We start from the raw sequence: 25,759 nt of genomic DNA, 5'->3' as shown, positions 1-25,759 counted from the left end.
ATGTACGGTCTACCCAAGATCCACAAGCCGGGGACACCCTTGAGACCCATCGTTTCATGCGTGAGTTCCTTTGCGTACAACCTCTCCAAGCATCTAGCCGGGATCCTGTCACCGCTGACCGGTAACACACCAAACACCGTGCCCAACTCCACAGCTTTCGCAGAGTTCCTCCGCGGGCAGCACATCAGCAGCCATGAGGCGTTGATCTCCTTCGACGTAGTGTCTTTGTTTACCAACGTCCCCATAGATGGCGCTTGCTGTGTGGCCCGTCGCCGCCTGGAGGAAGACCCTGAGTTGCCTGACCGGACAACGCTCTCCCCTACTGAGATCGTCTCCCTGCTGGAGTTTGTCCTACGCTCCACGTATTTCCTGTACGAGGGAGCATACTACGAACAGACAGACGGAGCAGCTATGGGTAGTCCGGTGTCAGCGGTTATTGCCAATCTGTACATGGAATCTTTCGAGGAGGAAGCCCTGCAGAGTTGCCCACCCGACTGCCGTCCTACCCTGTGGAAGCGGTACGTCGATGACACCTTTGTCATTGCACCACGAGATCAAACCAGCCGTCTCCTCAACCACCTGAACAGTCTCAAACCCAGCATCCAGCTCACCATCGAGAATGAGCAAGACAGCAGCATTGCATTCCTGGACACCATGGTCCACAGGGAACCCGACGGCAGTCTGACCAGCACTGTGTATCGCAAGCCTACCCACACCGTGCCTTTGACTCACACCACCCAGTGTCCGTCAAGAGGGGCGTGGCCAAGTGCCTGCATGACCGCGCCTCGCGCCTGGTTACCAGACCACGCCACACAGCCGCCGAGAGACGCCGAGTCACCGCTGCCCTCAAGGCGAACGGGTATCCAGCGTCCTTCATCCGACAGTCATCGAGACCCAAGACCAGCATCGAAGTGGAGCGACCGGAGTAAAAAATTTATCTTATCTCATTTAAATAACATAGCTATGTCGTTAGGTAACGTTGTTATCTTGTTTTAACGACATACATGTAGATATTTCGTATAAACGAGATGATGATAAGTGGTCTGATGAGATAACTATGTCGTTTAAAACGAGCTAAAGTAATTTTTTTCGCGTTGGCAGCAATACCCTTCCATAACCCAGATACCTCAGCGTGGGCAATTGTAAAATGTTGAGTATTTACAACCACGTTCACATGCAATTAGTCTTTCAGCCCTATGTGATCTAGATTTTTATCCAATGTGACCATTTTGTTTCGATTTATTGTCCGTGGACACCGCAACTGAGAAGACCGCCTGATGAAACGAAATGCCTCTCACATGTCTAAGCTTCGAATTCGCGTATGCAACAGAAATTTGGGTTTTACTTAATACTGTAGTGAACAACTTTGCGCCATAAAGGGGGCCACTGAAAATTCCTCTTTTTCTGTTATCAAAATAAGTGGGTTTATGCAGAAACGAAATGCATTTTTGGTAGCAGAAATTCGGTTGTGAAACGAAGATGGAAGAACTGAAATGCAGGTCTAGAAACTGCAGAATCTCGTCTACGTGTATATACTGCCAAATACTGATTGAGTTAGGCGAACATGCTACGCCCTTCCTGAAAGAGAAGGCGATCCTCTAAGTTAATTACAGGTTGGAGATGGCAGTTTATCCGAGATGTGGATTTTAAAAGTTCATTATTTTTTATGCGGAATTTCTTGAAATCTGTGTTGCCATGAAGTGTTGAGTCATGCATTAGTTTTAGGAAACGGGCAAACTAAGCATCGATGATTTGTGCACCTCTAGGGAGATCACGTACGTTTTGGGTAAATCTCGGAACCACCTCTGCGTAGGCCTATTTGAACAAAATCAAACCCTTAGATGTTTTTTTTCTGACTTATGAAAAAACTGTACCAGTACGCTTCTCCGTTGACTGAAAGTATCTTGAAATTACGATATGCACAGGCTCGTATTCAAACATGTAACTTGATAGGGTTACATCAAAATAAACTTGTATCAAGTGTTTTATCCATGTTTATTTCATTTACCCCTAGGTATACCATTTGTAATGGATGTAGACCTACTTCAACAGACCTAGGTCTGTTTTCAATTATACTGATTTAACACTGAACTTACCAAATAAATCTGTTGCTTTTTCACATTTCTTTTTTATGTCCTTTTTGCACTGAAGCGAAGAAACATGAATTTTTCGTTTTACAATAGAGCCTGAAAGTTGACTTCTGATGGTGCGCTTCCGGAACCCCTTGGCAGGAAAAAGCGTGCAAAATTTTTGAATTTGCAATTATTGTTCGTTTATCACCTCAAAAAAGGCCTTTGTAAAGTATCTGTTAGCATATTAATTGATACAAAGTGAAAAATTATCTGACCTGAGAGAGAATTAACATTCTGCCAAAAATTGACCTCTCACTTCTGAAAATCTGAAGTGTTTAACTATCATTCTAAGAAATGTTCTCAGTCGTACTATGAACAATTATGAAATTATAAGTTATAGTAGTCTTTCGGTAAAAGCTAAAATACAAACATACCAAAGTATTTTAATCATTTCAACTTTATAAAGAATAAACTTAAAAGGAAATCTGCGTTTACACATTAATCTAACCTTTGCCACGGTCTACTAATTGAAACTATTTCCATTGATTGTGTCCCGAAATGTTTCAAAGTCATCATAAACGTAACAATCATATTTCATTTTTTTCAAGCTTCATTGGTGACCGTCATGATCGTCTTTGAATACCGTACTTTACCAACTTATCCAAATGGAGCTCACACTCACAAATAATAAGCAGTGGTGCACCATAAAGTTAGGCAGTTGGAGTACCTAAGGGTGCACTGAACTAATTGAAGCCCCATTGAAGACAATGTAAAATCGACCACGTTTGCAGCCCCGGTGCGGGCAACCGAAGTCCCTCAGGCCTCTCAAACAAAAAACAAAGTGTTCTCGGGTCATTCAGCTCATTTAACTAACGAAATTTTTAATTATCCACCCAAAACAAACTCACCTTCCAAAAAGTGAACGTTCCCAAGTCTGTCAGCGGCCATTTTTCAAATGACATTCCTCCACCTTTTCAGGCTCTTGGGACAATTTTTCAGTGGCATTTTTCTATGCTTCGCCCTGGGATGGGAGCCCTTGAATCTAGGGAGTTCATTCTGGGCCATTCTTTTACAATCCCACAAATTTTTGGGCCACATAATCTCCTCTTTTCCAAATAAACTGCAGGGGTACTTTTTGAGCGCCTCCGCCTGCCGAAGAATTTCCCTTGAATTAGGCAGTGCACCCCTAAACCGCATGCTTGCAGCAAGAGATCTACAGAAAATTGAATAACCACATAGAGTGCACAGCGCCCTCTTGTAAATCCTGACATTTATTTAGTTAAACATATACAAGTCTATAACTTTATTTATTTATTTATTTTTTGGTCCAAATATTATGGCATCAGCAACTGTCTACTCAAAAATGTTCTGACTTGTAAAGACAGCTTGAATAAAAGACAATTAAATTAGAGTAAACATGGTGGAACATTTAATTCATCCGCGTCATTATGTATGTGAAGTGCAAAGCTGAGAAAAGTGGAGACTTGTGTGAGTTTAGTGAGCTCAGATCAACGTACATGTACTGTACTTTCGATCGTGCGCGTGTTTTAATAAACTGTGAAATGCTTCTTCGGAGTTGTTGTGTATGGACGCATCACTCCCGCTGGGACAGCAGATCATTATCAATAAGGTAGGCTCCCTACTAGTAATATCTTGTCAGAAAAGCGTTGTTGGGAGGAACAGCTTTTCTTCCACTTAATCCACTTTTGTAGACATAGTGCCGCAGGAAATATAGCCCCCATCACCTCAAAGTAACACCATCTCGATGATTTATCTTGGCTGTAGCCCAGTAAGTGCACGTTAAGATCGTGGGAAATGATAGCAACGTTGTGAGACTGTACAAACGGCATGCACTGGACGGCTGAAGTGAAAGCTGTCCACAACAGTGACACGACTTCACGTTTTTTCCGAGTTTATTCTGTCTGATGTGGTGATGTGTCAAATTTCCTAGTGTATCCACCGGCTGTGGAGATAAGAATGCACAAGATTTACAGACGTGAAATTGGTGGACATGTTGAAATTTTAGTTACCAGTAAATGGCAGTATAAAGTTTTTGCCCGATTTTTGACCCTTATTATGTTATTCCTGGACTCCCTCCGTAACATACCGTTAGTACAGTCAGGGAGTCCACCTGGGCTAGCCCTAGCCCCACTAGTGTGAGTGAGAGTCCGTGCCACACGAATGGGGCTAGGCTAACCCTAGCCCTAGCCCTATGTATTTTGAGTAGCAAATACTGTACATATACATGTAGACTGTGATGCACTATAGTATAGGCCAAGGTGTTAAGACTATGGAAATAAACAGTGGTCTTCATCAGGGCTTAGAATGCTGGTTTAAATGCAGAGAATTCCACATTAAATTCAAGCCAGTGGGTATCAGCATCCCAGTTTGAAGATTACGTATTGTTCTTTTTCGATGCGCTCGGCATCAGAGGTTTCCCGGGTGAGGATGCAGAATTTTGAGTAGCTTACAGTACCGGTAGATGTACTTCGAGAACTCAAACTCACTCCGTGTGACTTTTTGAGTCAGTGTACTGCACATGTACTGGTACATATGTACGTGTACACACGTGTATGTATTTTACGTACATGTACACTGTAGGGTTGTAATAAGAGTTTATACTGAGGTAAATGATCTGGCAGCTTAAACCCCACTTTTTCAAGTCAACTATATATTTTCCTGTGAGGGCAACCTTGAGGTACAGTGAACATGTACATATCGTACATGTACATGTAGGTCTACATGTACATATACGTATCGGCACATGTATTTTAGCCTTATTGCTTATTACCACATGAGTGATTTTGCACAATGGTAGAAAGGCATTGTGGGAAGGAAAAAGGAGCAAACATACCAGGGGCGTTTTCCAATACTCAACTTCGGCTCTGTCTCAGGCTTCATCCGTCTTTTTTACTAGCTGACTTAGAAGCTGTAAGCGCAGTAATCAGTCTAATAGTGCCACAGAACATCAAATAAGATGCAAGAAAGCCAAAAATTATAGTAATCCAATGTAATGTAAATGCTTCAGGCCCACAATTGGAGATTGGTTTGAGGAACAAAGCCTGAGACGGAGATGAGGTTGAGTATTGAAAAACAGCCCAGTATTTATACTAGTATAGCTTCATTTTCCTTCCCACAATGCCTTTCTACCATTGTGCAAAAGCTTACATATATATTAACTCTTGAAAACGCTATAATGAGGGTTTCAGAGAATGAGACTGATTACAGGAATTTTTGAAAAATCTGAGATTTCAAGCAGTTTGTGTACATGTATTCCACAGGTTACTGGTTCAAATCCCGCCTAAGTCTATTTCTTTGTTAATCTTTATAATCGTTTGTAAGCACCTACATGTACATGTGGTCTGTTTCCCTATTTAGTTTGTTTCATGATTTGTGTTCAACCCCCTTCAACCCCCTTCCAAAGCCATTGTGCAGTGTGTATTGGCACATGTGTATCGGGCTGATGATGTAATCAAATTTTTTCTAGCTCAGTGTCCAGTATGGGCGTTTCCCAATAGTGCACTTCCAAGAGTTTGTAACGCGTTGACCAGTCACTACATGTATGAGCAAAATTTATCAACCCAATGCTCATTTAGAAATGGTCAATTTCGCGTATTGTGATTGGCCAACACGTTGCAAACTCTGGTGGCACTGTTGTAAATCACCAGTATTTCCCAAATGGCCACATGCGATTATGAAAAGTCCTACTACGCGCCATAACATGTAATGCAAACACAGCACTACTGTACATGTGCTGTTGATGTACTGGTACAGTACAAAATTAGCCCAATTAATACTGTACCTTCAGTCTGTCCGCACAATATCAGAAACTTCCAACAACTTGCATTATTCACATGTAATTTTAGTCTGTACCTGCTATGATATGAATAACAATGGTTATGATTCCACATGTTCGACTGCATCACCCAAGTACATGTACATGTACAGTAGGTCAGATTTGGAATAATAACTTTTTTTTTAATACATTAGCATTTTTCAAATATGGGTTTGGCCCTACATGTTTTTCATTTCCAGGATAGAAATAAACTTGGACACTTCAGGGGTGCTGAGGCCCCCTCAGTATTGAGGCCCTGGGAATGGCGGTCTGGAGGCAAGGGTTACTGTTGCTGTGTCTCATCCTGGTCTTGGCCTGCTGTACTGGACAGAGAGGGAGAAATGGAAAGAGGAATAGGCTGGAGAAAATGAAGGCAAGTGTGATTTAGTGATTTATATCTTTAGGTGTAATTTACTAGTACTGGTACTTCCACAATGCATGAGCTATGGTACCAGTGTGTACGAGCAAGAACTGTGCCATCTACAGGTAGCGGTGATTACATGTACAGTAGCTGGCCTACAGCACATCATGTGTCCACTTATTCATGAGTGTATGGAAAGGGATTTTTATTGCAAAACTAAACACAGATTTTCACTTTTCTCTCCAGTTAGTACATACATGTACATGAACATGTAGCTTGCCTACTAATTTGTACAATGGTAGAGAACGGTCGGGAACTTGCTTTGCCAAACATCAATTTATAACCAAGAGGTTAAAATGACTGCAAAAAATAATGATCACTTAAACCAAAGTACGTTTTATGCTTGACACAGAATGATTGTAACAGAGGAAATTTCACAATGCCAAGTTAAAAAAGGGTCGTTTGACACAAAATGTTTTGAGACATGCATACCATTCTAGTGTTTTAAAAAGGAAGGTTATTAATGACTTCCTCAAAGATCATGATTTGTAAGTACTTATACTTGGCGATTGACGTCATGAGTGAGTCAACGTCCTTTTCTGACATCCACTAGTGCCGGCTTCAAATGTCAAACTTCTGCCATGTGCAGTTGAGATACTGGTTAAAGTGACATGGCAGTTACTTCAAACGTTGACTTTCGGCTATTTCAAACTGCAATTCAAATTGTGCACCATTATTTGAAGTAGACAAGGCAGAAATTCTGTGGTTGCATTCAAATCTCTTGTCTGGAGCTAAGTCTACTGGTAGGTCTTCACTCCATTGGAAATGCGTGGAAGTGCATAGACAATAGACCTAGCCGTAGCTCTAGAAGCCCGTTTCAGACACCGCCTATGTTTGAAGCAGGCCTAACATCAAATTAGTACATGACCTTTCCATTTCTTGTTTCAGCTGAACTACCGGTACATTGCAATGCACTCTATTCAAAGTAAATTTACCATTCTCAGTTTAGTAACATAACGATATGTGTACAGTACATGTACATACAAGTACATGTACATGTATACATGTACATGTACTTGGACATGGAGGTTGAAAGTTAATGTTGAACAGGAAAATTCTCTTCCAACTTTATCCCTTTCCAGGAATTTATTCTCACCTCACCAAACATGAAAAGTTGTTCACACTGGGGAAATATACATGTACTCACAGTTTTTCACACAAATGGGAACAGATTTTGACAAATGTTCCTATACGTATACAAGTTGGAAAAGAGTTGTAGTAGATTTTCCCACAAGTGGGATATTTTCACACAGTTCGGGAAAGATTTTCACTGATTTGTGTGTGAGATATTTTCATGAATTGATAGACTTTCTAAAAATTTTTGTTTTTTTAATTTTTTTGGTTGTTTTTATCCTACTGTTGTGATTGAGAGCTACATGTACACTGTATGTACATACATATGTACATGTAGTTGCTACATGTAATGTACATGTACGGTACATGGGCTTAATGGTTTGAAGTCTACACATGGGATGTTCTTCATAAAATGGACCAAAATGCAACTCTGGATGTCATTTTTCAAAACTTCTAAAAGAGTGACTTTGATCATGTAAAATACAAATTACATGTACATGTAGCACTTTCAGATTTATAAAAATGATTATATGGGGATAATTACACTGTACATGTAGGCGTATTATGTACTTATGGTGGACATTTGGTTGGCTACCATGCAAATCAAATGTAGTTGAATTCATTTAAAGTTTTCTCTTAACAAGAAGGAGAATTCAGTATATTTTTCTCAGTATATAATACTGATGTATTTTAAAGCACCTAAGAAATAACTTTTAAAAAATATCAGCCACAAAAAAAGAGCACAAAATTGACAGAAAATGAGAAAAGTTTGGCTCTCTTCATTCTCTTACCGTTTATAATCACTCTCACTATACCAACGTATTTGCCAGGTCTTGTATCTTTCAACCACCAAAAATTATCTTTACGTTTGGCTGCATCAAAAATTTATTATGAGTACAATATATTCGTTGCGAAAGTCATATTTGACAGAATTTTGATGACGTTCGAGAATTTTGACAAAAACTGCATGACGTTCGAGAATGCCGAAAATGCTGTCACATGTAGTGCTCAAAAAATTCCATTCGCCATTTTCATTTTGCCGGTTATTTTGGAGATAACTCCGCTGAAATTAAAATTAACGACTCTGAGCATTAGATTTTCATCGTGAATTGTATTTTATGTTTCGAGCGTTATTTTTTGTGAACGTTGTTCAGAATGATGGATTTTCTTTTGAGAAAAATTGTTTTGAAGAGAAAAATCGCGGAGTGTCGCCATTCCGTGGAGGGGTTCATGAATATTGAATAAAAAAGAGGGCGCACTATCTGGGTTGATGTCAAAGGTCAAACAGGCCACGATGCAGCAAAATGTTTCTCTAACGTTACCATGAGACATTGATGGAAGCCGCAAAATCACCACGATCGGTATTTTGGACTGCGGTTTTTGGGAACATACTTGAAGAAAATGTGATCGGTCTAGTCGTAAAAGGATGATGGTATGACGGTGCTTTTTTGCACTCTTTTTTAAAGCTTGTGTTGTACATTGATATGAATTTTACTCGCTTTTTTGCAGTCGATTTTTTGGACACTAATGACAGAATCGAATGACATTCGCGACTGCCGACTTCGGGACCCGATTAATTGTGAGAGGTACTTTTTGTGGTTTTAATATGTGTAAATATAATCACCTATCACCACATATAAATCTGTGTAAAATAACCTCGGGGATTATCACTCCTCAGTAAATTCTGTTTGCTCGGATTTTGACAGGGAGTTCATGTCCCTCAAATTGCTAACATTCGAGACTTTAATTAACTAACTCCAATTAAGTTGAAAGGTTGACATGGTCATCATTGTTCCAGATATCAGCCTTGACTTCCCTCATTACATGTACCGTACATCAAACATTGAAAATTAAATTCACTGCTGTTCACTTCAGGAAAAAAGAACCCCCAAAGTTGAACATTATCTAATGGTCCATATTGTACACCTGTACAGGTACATGCACATATGTACATGTACATGTATGTATGGACATGAGTAGTATGGTACATGTTCATGTACATGTACCAGTAGGCCCCATCCTTTCAAACACAAATTTCAGTCATTTGTGAACTTGTACACGTACAGGTCTACATGTACACCTACAAGTACATGTATGTACATGTATCACAAATTGTCACTTCCTACATGTAAAACTGAAGTCTTGAATAAAGAAAGAGCACAGTGCTACAGGTTGTGCATGTACATGTACCTGTACATGTAGGTACCGGTACATGTTCATGTACCATACATTTAGGTTGATGGCTGGCAAATTCCTACAGTAGACAAGATGCATTTCAAAACTTTCTCACATGTACTAACTAACATTAATTCCCAAGCATTCCTTGGGAAAAGTGGGAAAAAAAGGAAAAGAAAAAAATACACCATCCTGATCTTGGGAAATACCTGACAATGGAAGAGCCCTGTTTTCATACATGTACATGGCCGTACATGTATCGGTACATGTACACTGTACATGTACATGTATGTGATCACATGATTAGTGGTTACAGTACACTGCTAACAAACGTTTATCTGTAAATAACAAAAAAAAAAACGAAAAAAGAGAAACAATTACAAAACCAAACACACGTTATAATGCTTTTTGACAAAAACTGCTAGCTGTGAAATCCATGGCAGCCTGTGTGCTAATAGATGGAATGATGTGACAGCCATACATTTAGAGGTTCATACATGTACATGTGCATACAACATGTACAGTGTACATGTACACATACATAAATTTGCATTGAGTTTGGTTCATGAGTGATTGCAATTGTTGATCTTTCGATGTCCACGTACAATACGTACATGTACATGTACCAGTGCTGTGAAAAATGTTACAAAAATGGCGACGGCCTATTCTGCTGGAGGGTCCTTTCAATCAATTTAAAAAGTGTGAGCCAGTAAACATTTTAAGACAACATGCATGGTGAATGCAATTTATCAGTCTCATAGCCCGCCTCGTCCTGTCAGAGAAGAAACCACAGCCATCCTTGCAGGCTCATCTTCCTTCGTCATTTCTAGTCCTGGTCACACTTTGCTTCCTGAAGCACTGGGAGTATACATTACCCCACTTGACAGAATTCCCCTGCTTCCCAGTGCTTCTCCAATCGACTGACTTGAAGAATTTCTCCGTGCGTGCGGTTTGGCCTCAAATTCGTGCCAGTGCTGCAGGTTGGGAAAATCAATTGCATGGGGGGGGTGTCTGATTGCCTGAAAGCATTTTGAGACGGTACAGGGTTTTTTGCCTAATGCAGATTGAGGGAACTGACGATGTCAAGTGCTTGAATCCAGCTGGTGCACAATTGCAAAATATGGTGATTTATCATGTCTTTGTTAGTAAGAGATTTAAAGCTTCGTGGTAACCGTACATGCACCGGTACATGTAGTTGTCATTTGTATTCTTGCCGGAGGATGTAGACAGTACCAATCAATTAAGCAATCCATTTGGGGAGGATTGTGGGGGTGCCCTGAAGGTTATTGTACATGTACACACATGTACCTGTACGTACACATACTGATTATAAATGTACTTATAGTACCAGGTACATGTACAAATGTATGAAGCGGTATGAGATGAGAGAACCACGGGGCTGCTTTGTGTTGGTCATTGTTTCACTGGAATCTGAGGAATTCTTTTCAGATATGGGGGGAGGGGGGTATTACTATTAGATAGTCTAGAGTGTGTATAGTGATTGGACATGTGGGGGGGACAGTACATGTACATATTGGTCCATACATGTACATGTACTCCCCCCCCCCCGGTTTCATTTCTTGCTGGATATACCGGCACATGTACATGTACATCCAAGTATGACAGGGATTTTTTTATAATTTCTTTGTCAGTTTGTGCTGTTTCACACTGCAGTAGAAAAATGCAATGTGTGTTTCTATTGTGCCCATACGTGTAACTGGGGTGTCTGTGACCAAGTTACTAGGGTTTGTAAAGTTCTCCTGATCCCTTTGGTCCAGGGTTCAAATCCAGCAGCTACTGGGATATAGCACAGTACCAGTCCAGTACCATGTACATGTACATGTACTGTACATGCTATGACCTTGGGCACCTGTACTTGCCTCTATCCACCAGGGATTAATGGGTATACATACATGTAGTACCAGTATCTTCCAGGGCAGGAATGATTATTGAGGTCCATTAGCCCTAACCCCCTAGGCTCCTACACTAGAAAGCATACTGAACCTCACAAAATCCAACAGGTTCATGTACTTGTCTATGTACTTGTACATGCAGGTCACTGTACCAAACCCGATAAACTCCAACAGAATGAGCCCGTTGGAGTTTGAGTGATATGGTATGGATGGGTCTATGCAGTATAGGATGACTTGCACTGAACAGTACCAAACCTGACAAAATCAAGCATACATGTAGTCCAACAATTGGTACAGCAAGCCAGACACTGCACACTGTGACCCGTGTGTGTCCCAACTCACATAGAATCCAACACCATCTCCCTGGGCCTTTCATCCCAAGTCTCACAAAATTCAACAAAAAGTTCTTCTTTGGGCAGTTAGGGTTAGTGAGGCAGTGCCTCAAATAGGGTAACACTACATTTACTGTACATGTACTGTAGCTGCATTGATGAAATGTATACAATGTACATGTACATGTATGAACATGTACTTACGGGAGGAATTGTGGGCCCAGTGAGTACCTGTACCAATCGTTCTGCAAAAGAACTACAATGTTTGTACTTGTACATGTATCCCTTATTCTTATAATTACTATTATTACATCTGTACGGTACATGTACGGTATATACTGGTACATGTACATGTATGTTTGTACATGTACCGGTATATGGCTAATGCCTCATGAGGAAGGAAAACATGTACATGTACACGTACTGTTCATCTAAATATTGTAGATAGTTCCCATTGGCCCTCTGGATCCACTACAGTGCAAGCAGATAATCACCTTGCAATCAGAAATGGCCCAAACAATATGCTTGAACATTCATTTGCACTAAAACTTGGACATGAGACTCAGGAATTTAAGTCACGCTGAGAAAAAGTACAAAAAGATTAGCAAGCTTCATTTAAATAAATTTATGATTGTGTTCCGCAGTCTTTGGAAGAAGTACATATGTACATGTACCTCAAGGGGGAAAATATTTAATATCCTCGACATGTTCTGGTACATGTACATGTAAGTAAATTAAGCTGGTTTTCTCTGTGTCAGGATCTTTCCTACCAGTAAGCAGCTGTGTATTCATGAACAAATTCACATCTTTTTGCCCACTGTTTAGAACAGGTTTTTTTCGCAGATGATCAGAGTTTTAGGCAAAACGTTTTTTTTGCTAAAATTTGTGAACTTTTTCTATCAAAAATTCAGTTACAATTAGCAATGATGAAACAAAAGTGCAGTCATTTGTCATAAGTTCAAGTGATAACAGCTCACAGAAATTGATTGATTTCCTGATAAGACGAATTTTATGTAAGCTTTGCTGAGTGAAGGCAGCTTTGTACATGTAACTCTGACAGATAATCCAATAATCTCACAATTACCCTGACCATAATTGAATCTTGCCTTGCCTCAGGAAGGGAGATAATAGGGAATGAATCCAGCTAAATTACATGTACTTTTTGAGGGTCGTCCCCAGTTGCATTGGCAATGCAGGCACATCTCTCCAGAAGCTTCTGCTGGTAAACAAATTGTGCTTACAGTACTGGCTGGCAGCATTTGTGCTACCGGAGGTACTGGCCGGCAGCATTTGTGCTACCGGAGGTACTGGCCGGCAGCATTTGTGCTACCGGAGGTAATGCATCATCTCCCCCTCCCCCGCTTTCTTTTTCAGAATTCTGACATCAACAGTGTCATAGCACTAAATGTAGCCACAAATATAGACCCAATAGCGTATTCTATGAGACCTGAATGATTGATGATAAATTTCTTTTTCACTTTGTTTGAAAAAGCTGTAGAAAAAAATGTCAATCTGTGCTTTCCACTGCAGTGCCTCATAGGCTACCGGTACATGTACATGTGTGGGTGCATTCAGACATTGTACCGATACATGTACATGTACATGTATGCGTACATGTACAGTTGTACATGTACCTGATTCCATGGGTTTTACCCAGAATATTCCTCTAGAGTTTTCCTTCCATCTCTAAAACTGTAACAGGTTTCTTCAGGCTTGCCTTGGGCACTTTTGAGGAATCCTTGGTGTCTAGAAATTCTTTTAAAATAATATACAGTTTCAGTTCAGTTAATATTGTCAGTTCAGTTCCTATCGTCCAAATGCAAAGCATAAAAGGAAATTTGCTTTATTCACTTTTACATACATGTATTATTACAAAACTACAGAGGTGTTTGGAAAAAACAAACATTAATATCATTAATTAAAAGAATGAACACAATCATTAGTATTCTTCAGATTAAAGCTAGGAGTAGGGGAAACTACAGTGCATGAGACAGGGGAATGTGTTGTAAACAAATCTTTACAAATATCCCCGGTATAATGAGTTATACATGTACATGTAAGTGCAAATTGAGAACAAAGGACTTTAGGAATCGTGAGGTTCGGGAGAGCAATGATCTGAGTCGTTTTCCTGATCGCATGATCACATGATCACATGATGAGTTGGTACCAGTAGTAGTTGAAGAGTGGGTGTGAATTGTTACATAGAATTTCCTTTACCTACTCCCATATTTTGATCTTGCATGCATCGTTTAGTTGTCTGTGTTCTCCAATCATTTTGCTGGCTGGTTTTGCGATTCTTCCTAATTTCTCTTTATCTTCCTTCCTAGATGCCATACACCAGATAATAATATTGGATAAGAGAGTACTCTTGACTACTGCCTTGTAAAAGAGGCTGAGATCTGGTCTTGATACCTGGGCTACTCTCAGTCTTCTCAAAAAGTACATTCTACAGTGTAGTTACATTCTAGTATCGCACATCTATGAGCGTGTACCAGTTTGCAACTACATCATGTACATGTACATACATGTATGTATCGGTATCTACATGTAGGTACCGGTAGGACTATGCACATTATACACATTTGTTTCTGATTTCAGATTTAATCAGTCATATTTTCTATCCTAACTTTGTACAAAAACCCCATGGGAAAGGTTTTCACAATGGTAACCGGTTTTAATGAGAACTGAAAAGTCACGTCATTTTTGTGTTGTCCTTGTAACAGCCCCTATCCTGCATTTTGTGTGTGTGCCTGTGTTTTTCAACTTTGATTCTTCACCTAGTGAAGACTTAGTACAACATGTTGCTTCAGACACAGAATTCAGATGTGACCCAATAAATAATTCCAAAATTCCAAATCCTATACCAGTAATCTGGTAATTATGCCTCCACCTTTTTCCTTGTTTTGTGAAACTGACTCCCTGTAGTACCTGATACTTGTTCTTTGATAATTAGTTCAAAGTACCGGTACATGTACATCAGCAGTGTCAGATACAGTACATGTACACTGTACGTGTAATTCTGCAGATGGGTTGATTGTACATGTATGAGTTCCAAGCTTGGAGAATTGGGGGAATTTAAGTATAGTTAGGGTTTTATTCAGTTTGTTAATCGCATGAAAATTAATCTGTGAAAACTTTTCTGACTATATTGTACGAGTAGGCGGCACTGCAGAAAGAAAATTTTTATGGAGAAATTTTCTACATTTTAGTTTCATCTTTGGAATTTTTGACTTCGTCTGAACTCAAATTATGACAGGAATAAAAATTTCATTCTCAAAAATTTCCAGCAAGCATTCTTACACTACTGTACATGTACCAGTACTTGGCAAGCAGAAGGCGAATGATGTATGTTTAAATTGACTCTGACTGTGAAGATTTAAGAAAAATACCAGAATATTGTATACATTTACTATGTTTACATAAAAATGTACACGTACATGTACATGTAGTTGTGTGTATGCATGACTCCAGTTCTCTGACATTTCTTCTGGGATCCATCTCGAAATTCTCAACTGTTACATGTAAATGAAGTGGGAGGCAGGGGATTACAGCTAGTAAATGATTGTCTTTTGGGGGGGGCTGTTTTGTTTGTGTACTTGTTGAGTTTGGGGTTTTTTTTGGTGTTTGTTTTCTTGTTTTTGTCCTCCCAGTTTCAACCACCACACCGGTATAATCATTAGTGATCAGTTTTTGCCCTAGGAGTTGGAGTAAAGTGCGTGCATTTGCAACTCACAAATGTACATGTACCGGTACTAACAGAATGCCTGGTGATCATTTGAAGCCAGATTTGCAGGTTTGTTTGCATCTTCCCTGCAACCCCATTCATCCACTTTCACTAATAAATGTCTGTGGGCAGGAAACACTTGGAATTGGCCCACCATGACACTATTGTCATGTTTCCCTGGCAACAGTGTAAAAATATAAGACTGCCTTCCTGTCTTGTTGAAAGCTTCCCCTGGAAACCAATCTAGATGGAGACAGTCATCTGAATGGAGACTGACGTCACTAGCAGCAGAATTATCACAATCTGGTAGCTTTCCTCCCACAGATAAGGAGAGAAACGGAGAAGTGCTCGCCAGTGATTTCACAATATTGCATTCCTTGTGTAGAAATTGTTTGTCTTGATACCCTCAGTGCTGCATGTACATGTACCGGCACTAGTACATGTACATATACATCATGTATAGGCTCCAGCTGTACAGTGTGGAATTACATGTACTGGTACGCTGATCTCGTACATGTATGGGTCTATTCACACCAACATGACTAACAGCCACATTTGCATTCATGACATTTAATACAATTTTCCAAAGTAAAATTTTGCCATTATTTTTAGCTTGAATATGTCTTCACTGTTTTCTGATTGTTGCCATGGAAAGGTCAAGATAAATTGAGCAGTATTTAAAAAATTACAGAAGTTTATTCTTGAAGATACATGTACCGGTGTAACGTTTGTTACGTGGACACTTTGTTTCTTAAATGTGAAAATTAAATTCTAAACACAATAGAAATTACCTGCAATGTTTAAATACACTTTTTAGTTTACTTTTAGAAACTTTCATTATCTCATAAAACAATTCCAGTGTACAATGTACATGTAGATACATGTAGCGTTTGTCACTGAACAGACATCACGTTTGTCACGTGGATAATGTATATCACATGGACAGACATTTTTCTGGCATTTGAATTAAAGCATGAAAACACAATTGTTCACAAACCAAACATGTCTGTTTTCAGTTTTCAAAATCATTTTTGTTAAAAAGACTATTAAACTTCAGCTAAAATGAACACTGTAAGTTTTTCTTAATGAGTAACGTTTGTCACATGGACAGGCCTAACATTTGTTACACGTGTAACCTGGGGACAGTTTTCTCACTTTCATTTCAGCAAAATGAACTGACTTTTTCTAATGAATTGTACCTTATTTTATTTAATTTGGTATTGTATTAAATGTACGGCATATACTCATAAGATATCGATTTTTACATTTAGAGGGGAAAAAATGGTTGTGACAAACGTCACAAAATAGTGCACTTGATGCAGTTCCTAAAATCAAATCCAAGTTTTTTCATCTGATAGAAAAAAAACACAAATATAATGTAAACTACATGTATGATTGTAAAAACTTTTCTCAGGAAGAGTCATGTGTATGTGTTTGTTCAGGTTATCTGCTCAAGGAATGGCAAACTCAGCCTTTTTCATGTGTGTCACTCTGTGGACAGACACTGTGATGTACGTTATTCCTTAATTAGCTCTCCTTAAATTCCGGTTTAAGATAACTTAAAGAAATAAAAAGCCATAGATTTTGACACATTTCTCCAATGTTATACATGTACATGTACCTGTAGTACCCATGTTTTAACAGATTTTAAGAGTTGTATTTTAGATTACCTGAAAAACATGAGCTGACACAGTGACAGTTATATGCATGTCCCACCAGAACCCCCAATAGGTATATAAGCTGGACATTTTCATCAAGATCCTGATTATTTTAACAAAGAACAACCAAATCCTATTAAACTGTGTAAACAATATGTCCACAATTATACATGTACATATCCGTAAAATTGTCAAAGTTCATTTCTTGGCTCTCAACACTGTTAAAGAAAGAGATGAGTTTGGTTACGTGGAAATGTGTCCGTTAGTGCGGACAGACCCACCTACACACATGTACATGTACATGTACATATCAGGGTTCTAGCCGTGGAGAGCGGCACCACCCGGTACTGCAAATTTCCGCCCGGCACTCAGGGATGAAATTGGCTGTGCCCTCACTATGCTTTGTAATCCAAAAATTTACCCGGCACTAAAATGGTCCTAGCTTGAACACTGGTACATATGTACATGTACATGTACATTTATGTTATCTTTGCCAGGAAAACTTCAAGAAAGATTTTGAATTTGGACGTTGAAGTATATTGTACATTTACGATAGAATTTAATCTCATTACAGCAAAACAGGGTTGGTGATTTTTGTTTTATTTATTTTAAAAGATCAAAAATCAGATTTTTAAACCAGATTGTTTTTATTAAAATCAGATTTTTAACATTTTTTTATAAAAATTGGAGACAAGTTCAGAAGTTAGCTCAATAATCTATTCAGAGGCAAGAAAATTACATGTACATGTACATCTAGCTGTACCTGTATGTGTATTAATGCTCTTTTATTTATCTTGTTTATTACAAAATGAAACAAATTTGGATTCAAATTATCGGTACACGTCAGAAATTTAAATCAAGTAATTTAATTAAAATCACAAACCATCTTAAATATTGTATCACAGTAATGTATAGGCAGTGTACATTGTAGCACCTACATGTACCAGTACATGTATCCTCAGAGAAAACACATGTACAGATTCCTCCAGAGACAGGTACTGTACATCTACAGGCTAGGTACATACATGTACATGTTGAAAAATGGTCCTAAGTGCCCCAGAAAGTTGAGGGTTGCCACTTGAAAAATGGCTGCAATCAGACTTTGGAAAAAACACTTTTCGGGGGGGGGAGTGATTTTGTTTTGTGGAAATGATTCAAAATGTAATTGGCTAACCCATAAAAAAATTGAAAAGAAAGTAAAAGATAATGGACCATAAAATAATTTAGCGTGTGTTTCAGTTGCCTCAGGGATGTTGGTACACATGTTATTGGGTCTCGAACAATGCTGATTTACAATGTTTTCAATGGGGCCTGAATTAGTGAACTACATGTACACCCAACAAAACCATTTGTAAGGATGGGTGATATTCTACATGTATGTAGGTGGTACATGTAAATAAAAATAAAGTAAGTAAAGCTGTAACATAACGTCCGTAACAATTTATGTAACATCCGTAGCACTCGCTAGCCTATTTCTAATTATCATAATTAAAACATTCTTACTCTATAAGTTAACCCATGGCAAGTTGGCATTCCAGTACATGTACATGTAAATATGTGGTATGGTGAAAGTCAGTAAATTTGTTTTCAATGTAGCTTAAAAAAATGCATAAAATGTTACGGATGTTACACAGTTCAATATTAAAAATGGAACGGGAAGTTAATTATGCATATTGGAGTCACTGATGAGATATAATTTTTATTCTTTTTCCATTCATCTGAAGCTTCTTTTGTTATGCAGGGTGTCCCAGAAAAAAGCAAACCTTGAGGAAAGGAGTTGATATGCCCAAACCATGAGATACATATATGATTATAATGTATAAGGATCTCCAAAAAGAAGAAGTAGTATTCTTTCTAATGATACCTTGATGGTATCCCTCCTGTCATGAATGAATGAACACCATTGTCTTGAAAACGGGGCATCCGAACTCAGTTGTAACACTTTGGATAAACCAGTGAATGAGTCTAGATACTGGTACATGTTGACATTGTACATTTACATGGAAATCCCACCAGAGTCAACTTGTCATGAATTTTCCCGAAGCTCCTAGAAGGTGCTGAGTCTGCAGTGCTGTAAATTCTGTCAGTGAACATGTACCCATAACCAAACACGCTGGTACATGTACAAAAAATTACATTTACACTGTGGGCTAATCAGTGTGCTGATGATTGGGAAGGAGAAAACTGTCAATACTACGGGAGGGGGTAATTCAGATGCCATTTTACGGAGCATGGACAGGTGCACTACATGTACATGATGCACTGATTCCGGTACATCCTTTTATGAAAATGCTACATGCATTTAAGTTTTGTGCCAGGCTGTAATAACTTGTTCGGCAGTTGTCTTTCTTATTGTAAGGACAAGTTACATGTTCATGATGTACTCACACACTGTGAAATTGCAAAAGGTATGGTTGGGTGAGTGTTGACGTTTTCCCTTATCTGCTGGGCCCAACCTAATGAGATTCAGTTACAATTTACAAGACCAGAACTGATACATGTATGTCATCTTTAATCTCCAGTACACCAATGATGCTGCCTTCATATCTCTCTCCATAGTTGGCTTACGGCAGGTTATTTCAACCATGGCTGATGCACATACATGTAGTTGTGCAGGGTTGATCATCAACTCCTGTAAGATGGAGATTCTCTGCCAGCATTCAGGACATGGCAATTCGACCTGATGTATATTAGGTGACGTCCCCTTCAGTATTGGAAGTGCAAACCTGCACTAGGCTGACCAATTTACTTAGTGTACATGTACCTTGGAAGCATTCTCTCTTCATCCTGCACCCTTGAGGATGAGATCAGCTTTTAGCGTCGATCTGCGCACTTCCGCATTTGAAAAAGAGGCTGTATGTGTCAGCTTCAAATCCTAATACGATCAGATGATTGAAAGTAAGGAGAGAAGACACAAAATACATAAAGGTAGGTTAAATTTAGACTTTTCAGGCTGCAAATTTTTGTGGAAGAGTCTTTCAGGATGACTCGACACGTAAAATCAAAAGAAAAAATAACGACATTTGACCGTGCACTAACATACCCGCGATGGTCTTGTATCTTGTGCAGTGGGCGTGGTTTAAACTGAAGTCGCATCACACTTACGAACCGGATGCTCCATGTACTGTAACGACTCCGCGGGCGCGCCCGCGGAAGCTCAACACATAGAGCCTCGGTTTCAATGCGGATATGCGCAGACGGCGCTAATGTGAAATCCATCTATAGGATCGGACGTGCTACTAGTGCCTTTGGTGGGTTGTCCAGCCAAGTCTTCCTGAACAGGGACCTCACCACAAAGACAAAGATTACTGTGTATTCTGCTGTCTGCATATTTCCATTCTGTTGTACATGTATGGTTGTGAGACGTGGGCCCTGTACAGATCCCATGTCCGTCATGTGCGTAGTCTTGAAGCATTGCACATCCGATCGCTACAGCGCATGGCATAACATGGATGGATTGCATTCCTCATTTTGTGATACTACAGACTGCCAACTGTTCCAGCATTGAGGCGCTGATTATCCAAAGCCAATTGCGCTGGGTGGGCCATGTCATCCGATTGTCAGAAACTCGTTTTCCCTGTAAACTTCTCTCCCGTATCCTGTCTTAGGGCCAGCGTCAAGTGGGTAGCCAAAAGAAGCAGTTCAAGGACCATCTTCACACCATCCTGAAGCAGAGCGGCATTCCTCCAAGCATGGACCATTTACCCAAAGGTCCATGCTCCAGGGCCGCTGTTTGTGGTGTGCTTCGTGTTGTCAGGCTGTTAAGAAATTTGAGATCGCATGTACACAATCTTGGGAGGCACGCCGGCTTCAAAGACATGAGCAGCAGCAGCGTCCCCCACCAGGCGATGGCTTACCCTGCACCTCTTGTGGTAGATGTTGTGCCTCCCAACTTGGCCTTTAAAGTCATAAAACACCCTGGCTTTTCTTAATTGTGCCATGCATGTATCTTCCTTTGCCTTATAATTGTTGAATTTTCTGAGGATGGCACCGTCGTTTCGACGGCTTACCACAAGGATGCAAGCAAGTACATTGCACATGTACTGTACTGTATGCAGCACTGTGGGGGTTATTGGTTGTCCTACAATGTAACTCATTACATGCAGTTACCATTAAAAAGCTTGACTGTTTAAGTATGGTTAGGGTTTTAATGGCAAATAATACATTTTTAATAACGTGATTGGAGTGAAGCTTTATTCCTAAGTATTGATTATTACATCAAGCACACCAAGTTCCGACGTACATGTATACCAGCCTCTCAAGGCTATAATGAGGTAATGAATAAACATACACTTTACATGTAGGATTTAAAGCCAATTTCATTCCAAACCCTCTTAGATATGCTTTCACCTGTAATGCTATTATACCGGCAGGTGTTAGTAGAGTGATACCCATACGCCTCAAATCAGTATGGGATCATGCAGTGATTCCTTGAGATGCTAACAGAATCAGCAGTGGGAATATTGAACAAACTCACTGGATTGGCAGTGACATGATTGAGTGAGGATCCTGTTGTGTTTATTGATACATACATGTACATGTAGATGCACAATGTACCAGTAGCCAAGATTGTGGTGACATGATGTACAACATGTCTAGCCTCTAATTACTACTGTGCTGTAATTACTACTATGCTGTAACAGAATCAAACCCCTTTGTCAGCGCAGCTAGGGGTACTGTCATTATCATTCTGCATATTACTACTGGGTACTGGGTATCTGTTCTTGTGTTACAGTTGGAGAGCCATGCACTGCAGCAATAAATCAGGTGTGCCCCTTTAAAGGAGAAAGGCGCTGAGCCGTTGAGATTCCCCTTTAATACCCTTCATACACCAGTGCCCTTGCAACAATAGATCAAGATGAATGAATAGAGTATGCAACCAGTTCTGTGTGAGCAAGAGCACGCTGGGTGGTTTCGGTATCCAATGAGAGTTGGTTGTGAACAATCGGGTACCCATGTAGTATGTGTGGGCGAGTGGACATGTAGGTGTACATATTTGTAACAGGTACTGGTATACCTGAACATTGTTTACTAGATAAACACATAAGGGCAAGGATTTCATACAAGTGTGCATGTGGGATTATCAGGAAGTGTCTGGCCTCCTGTGGTGAGCTGTAACAGAGACTAGTCTACATGGACATGCCAGACTACATGTGCTTTTTGTCTTTTGTGGGCTACACTGTATTCAGGTAGTGACGTAGGGGTACCTTCTAACAGGGCTAGTGATTTTCTTGTATCCCACAGTGAGTTCAAAGTGCTGCTCCCAAATTCTGAACTCTGGTGGAGCAGAGTTACATAATGGTTCTCTAGCCCTAGTCATAGGATATTGGTTGGTGCATATCGGAGTAGTTCACAACCTCAGAGTGGTTCCATTGACAGGTTGTGATTTGCCCATTAAAGCAGGCTGTGGATGCATGATAATTTATGCACAGACAGTGTAGTCCAAGTTCACAGGGAAACACTATTTCTCCACCCAGATGGTCTACAGATGAAGTATGGAGCAATATAGATGAAGTCTGTCGCAAAAGTTCACCTATGGATTGCCCAACGGGATTTCCTGTCACTTGCGCAGATTGATGTTCCCTGCATGGTGTAACTGTGGAGAAAGTGTAACTTGCTGTTGCTAAACACCAAGAAAGTTAGCCAGTGTTGTTGGCACATGCACACAACAGGCATGAAAGGTACTGTTCATGCATGTACTGTACCATACATGTATACATTTTCTGTTACATGTGCATGTGTGCATTGTAATCATGGCTAAAACTACAGTATCAGTATAAAGTTAAGTCTGTGTATACGGTGCAGGCTATTTTGGTTTTCCTTCAAATGGCAATTTGGTCCGCACGTAGGTACTTTGAGAATGTACTTTATTATTCAGTTCCGGTGGATCATACTGGTAGTTTAAATAACAAACAAACAAGAAAGGATCAACACTTGGCTATGGGAATGCATGTGAGTGAAGGAACTGCTCTGAGCTGCAGGAAGAGACGTTTGATAAACTGCTTCTTTGGTCTGATCGTAGTCTTCACTATGTTGTCCATGGTTGTGCTGACGCTGTTCCTGTTTGGGGTGATACCCGGGGATGGATGTGGTATGGAGGACGGGTGCAGTAGGGATGTTGCCGAGGAGGTTGATGCCATTGATGACATTCTTCAGGTTTCCACAGCTGCTCCTGTGCTAAGTTTAAATGATCAAAAGGTAATAATTTTACAATATGTCTGAACCATTTTGAAATTTTATGTAAACCCAATTGGAAAACTTCGGCCACAGAACTACATGTACACGTACAGGTAAAAAAAAAGTTCAATTTTTTTTAAGTTTAAAGTAAAATTTTATTGTTTGTGGTTTGAAAAGAAAGTTCATGAAAATCAAAATCATAGATTGGTCTGGAGAGGCTTTTTGACATTCATTATCAGTGATTATGTTAACCTTTTTGTATGAGTGATACACTGTATGTACATGTAAATATCCGTTGGGCGGACCCAACTTATACATTAGTCTCAGTAACCTGAACCCTGTAAATTGCCCTTTCAAACATTGGACTTAGGGTCGGGTGATAGTGTAGGGTCCAAGTACTGTACTTGTACCTTCCGTGGGCTTTTGCTTCCATTCACTCAAAGCTTCTATCCCAAATCAAAACCTCTGAATTTACCTCCGAAATAGTCCTTCTAATGCGCCTGGCTTAGGATCAAGTGAGAATCGGAAATTCCAATAATGATGATAACGTTTACTCACATTTGGGAGGAAAAGAGAAATTCCCCTTCAAACCAGAAACGGCCATTATTTAGTGCGATGTCGCCATCTTGTTCAAATAGCGATTTGAACTGTCCTGGAGATGACGGCACACTGGCCTCTAACGGACCAATAATAAAAAGCATGCTGTGTCAGCACATGCGGCGATCGACGACTGATTCCTGTGTGCTGTACATGTATGTTTGGTAACTGTGATTACCTTGAAACTGTTCACCGGACATGTGAGTAAACTTTATCATCATTGGAATTTGAATTCGGAGGATTTTGATTTAGGGTACGAGCTACATGTACATGTACATGCATTTTGAGTGAAATGAATTTATTGATGTAAAAACCTACAGGAGGTACCAGTACGGTACATGTACATGTACATGTACTTGGACCCTACTATTGCCGACCATGTCCAAATGTTGAAAAAGGTGATTTGTAAATTACATGTACCGGTAGGGTCCAAGTTACATGTACATGTACTCGGACTCCCTATACATGTACATGTACCAGCATCATGGCATGTATGTTTTTATGTTGGTTTTTTTAAAACACCTGAATAAATCCCTGTGATTGATGGATCGTCAACATGTCATTGACTTTGGTACATTGTACCGGTACCCCACACCCCAGTAGGCACAGTTGCGGTACTTCATATGCACCAACACAATTTCAGTTGATCAGAGGGTGTCACGATTTACCAGAAGCCTTGGCCTGTTAAATAGGCTACATGTATGTATATGATGTACCGATATATATGTACATGTATCATTTAATTGAAGAATGTGCATGTGAGTGCAGTCAGCAATGCCATATTGCTTGTATGGCATATCTCCTTGGATTAATCTATAATAAGTGTTTCACATTTGTATAATGGAAAAAATAAACCTATTCGTTCTGTGGAATATGTTCCATTCCACTTGACTTTGCCTCAGTAGAACATTCAATCTGTCACCTTTCATAAAATGTACTTTTGCATAAATCATAAGCATTCATTTACATGAGTACACTGTATATTATTTGCATCCGTAGTGATGTACCGGTACAGGTGTGCACTGGATTTATAATTTTCTAATTGTTCAAACTTCTAGTGCTTGAACATATTTTATCGGTAGGACAGTGTTGATATCAAGGTAATAAAGGAGTGGGTTTCCCCCCCCCCAAGGTGGTGCAGTTTATTCAATTTGTATATGTACATGTATGTACATGTATATGTACAGTATGTACATGTAAATGTACATGCTTGCTTCATATCACATCATGGCATTGCTACTAGTGCTAATGATGTACATATTCATGTACACCAGTAAGTACATGTATTGATAAAAATATACCTTTGAGCCCTCATCTTTGTCAGGTCCAAAATTGGCAGTGCCATGCTCCTGTAGCTATTCACTGTTGTATGCTAATCACGGTAGCAACCTGATTTCGAGCACCGAAGTGTGATGTCATCATAGTGTAAAACGAATGGAGTGTTGGCTCTCGCACTAATGCCTGTTACACACATACTCGTAAGCACGTGACACATTCACTTCAGTACTCTGCATGCACATACATTGTAGCTCCAAAAACCCACTTTGAGCACAATTTTACATCAAGGATAAAAACTGCAAAGGATTGTGGGAGATGTGAGGTGGAGGGTCGAATCGGGGACTGAAGCCACAAAACCCAAACTTTGGACATGTTGGTGACCCAAACTTTGCTCATGTGTTTGATGGCATACATGTATGATGATGATCGACTGTTACATCAGACCATTTAATTTTCCTCAATTTTGTTTTGTTTTTTAACTTTTATTCCAGAATTAGACAAGT

General features: G+C 39.7%; 2 protein-coding genes and 1 long non-coding RNA gene across 6 annotated transcripts in view; 2 read left to right on the top strand and 1 right to left on the bottom strand.

Annotated features, from left to right (window-relative positions):
* LOC147800733 (uncharacterized) lies at positions 1-2,058 on the top strand. Its single transcript, XM_087136911.1, has 2 exons — positions 1-925; positions 2,015-2,058. Exons 1-2 carry the CDS (start codon positions 1-3, stop codon positions 2,056-2,058), a joined length of 969 nt encoding a protein of 322 aa, XP_086993037.1.
* Positions 2,059-3,555: 1,497 nt separating this feature from the next.
* LOC110980629 (glutaminyl-peptide cyclotransferase-like) overlaps positions 3,556-25,759 on the top strand; it is a 34,872-nt gene continuing 12,668 nt past the window's right edge. The window contains exons 1-2 of one of the 4 annotated variants that reach the window (XM_022237495.2): positions 3,556-3,702; positions 6,108-6,280. In XM_022237495.2, coding sequence (XP_022093187.1) covers positions 6,170-6,280 — 111 coding nt within the window. In that variant the 5' untranslated portion in view covers positions 3,556-3,702; positions 6,108-6,169. Of the gene's footprint in view, positions 3,703-3,733; positions 3,862-6,107; positions 6,281-22,746; positions 22,886-23,030; positions 23,403-25,759 lie in introns of those variants that run through there. The other 3 variants (XM_087142037.1, XM_087142020.1, XM_022237493.2) reach the window with 3 other exon arrangements.
* LOC147800732 (uncharacterized) lies at positions 22,924-25,418 on the bottom strand. Its single transcript, XR_015426661.1, has 2 exons — positions 25,280-25,418; positions 22,924-23,381 (listed from the first exon to the last, which is right to left on the bottom strand). It is a non-coding gene; the product is annotated as an uncharacterized LOC147800732 (long non-coding RNA).

The sequence above is a fragment of the Acanthaster planci genome, linkage group LG01 (assembly GCF_054643075.1).
Source record: "Acanthaster planci isolate LZ-2023a linkage group LG01, COTS_SCS, whole genome shotgun sequence".
Taxonomy (NCBI): domain Eukaryota; kingdom Metazoa; phylum Echinodermata; class Asteroidea; order Valvatida; family Acanthasteridae; genus Acanthaster; species Acanthaster planci.
The sequence above is the reverse complement of the archived record's forward strand: the minus strand, read 5'-3'. Positions and strand labels throughout refer to the sequence as shown.

Bases quoted from the DNA above. Each gene is read 5' to 3' on its own strand.
- LOC147800733 (XM_087136911.1), top strand. From the start codon at position 1: ATGTACGGTCTACCCAAGATCCACAAGCCGGGGACACCCTTGAGACCC. The intron at 926-2,014 runs GTAAAAAATTTA...ATTTACCCCTAG, and splicing joins ATCGAAGTGGAGCGACCGGA to GTATACCATTTGTAATGGAT.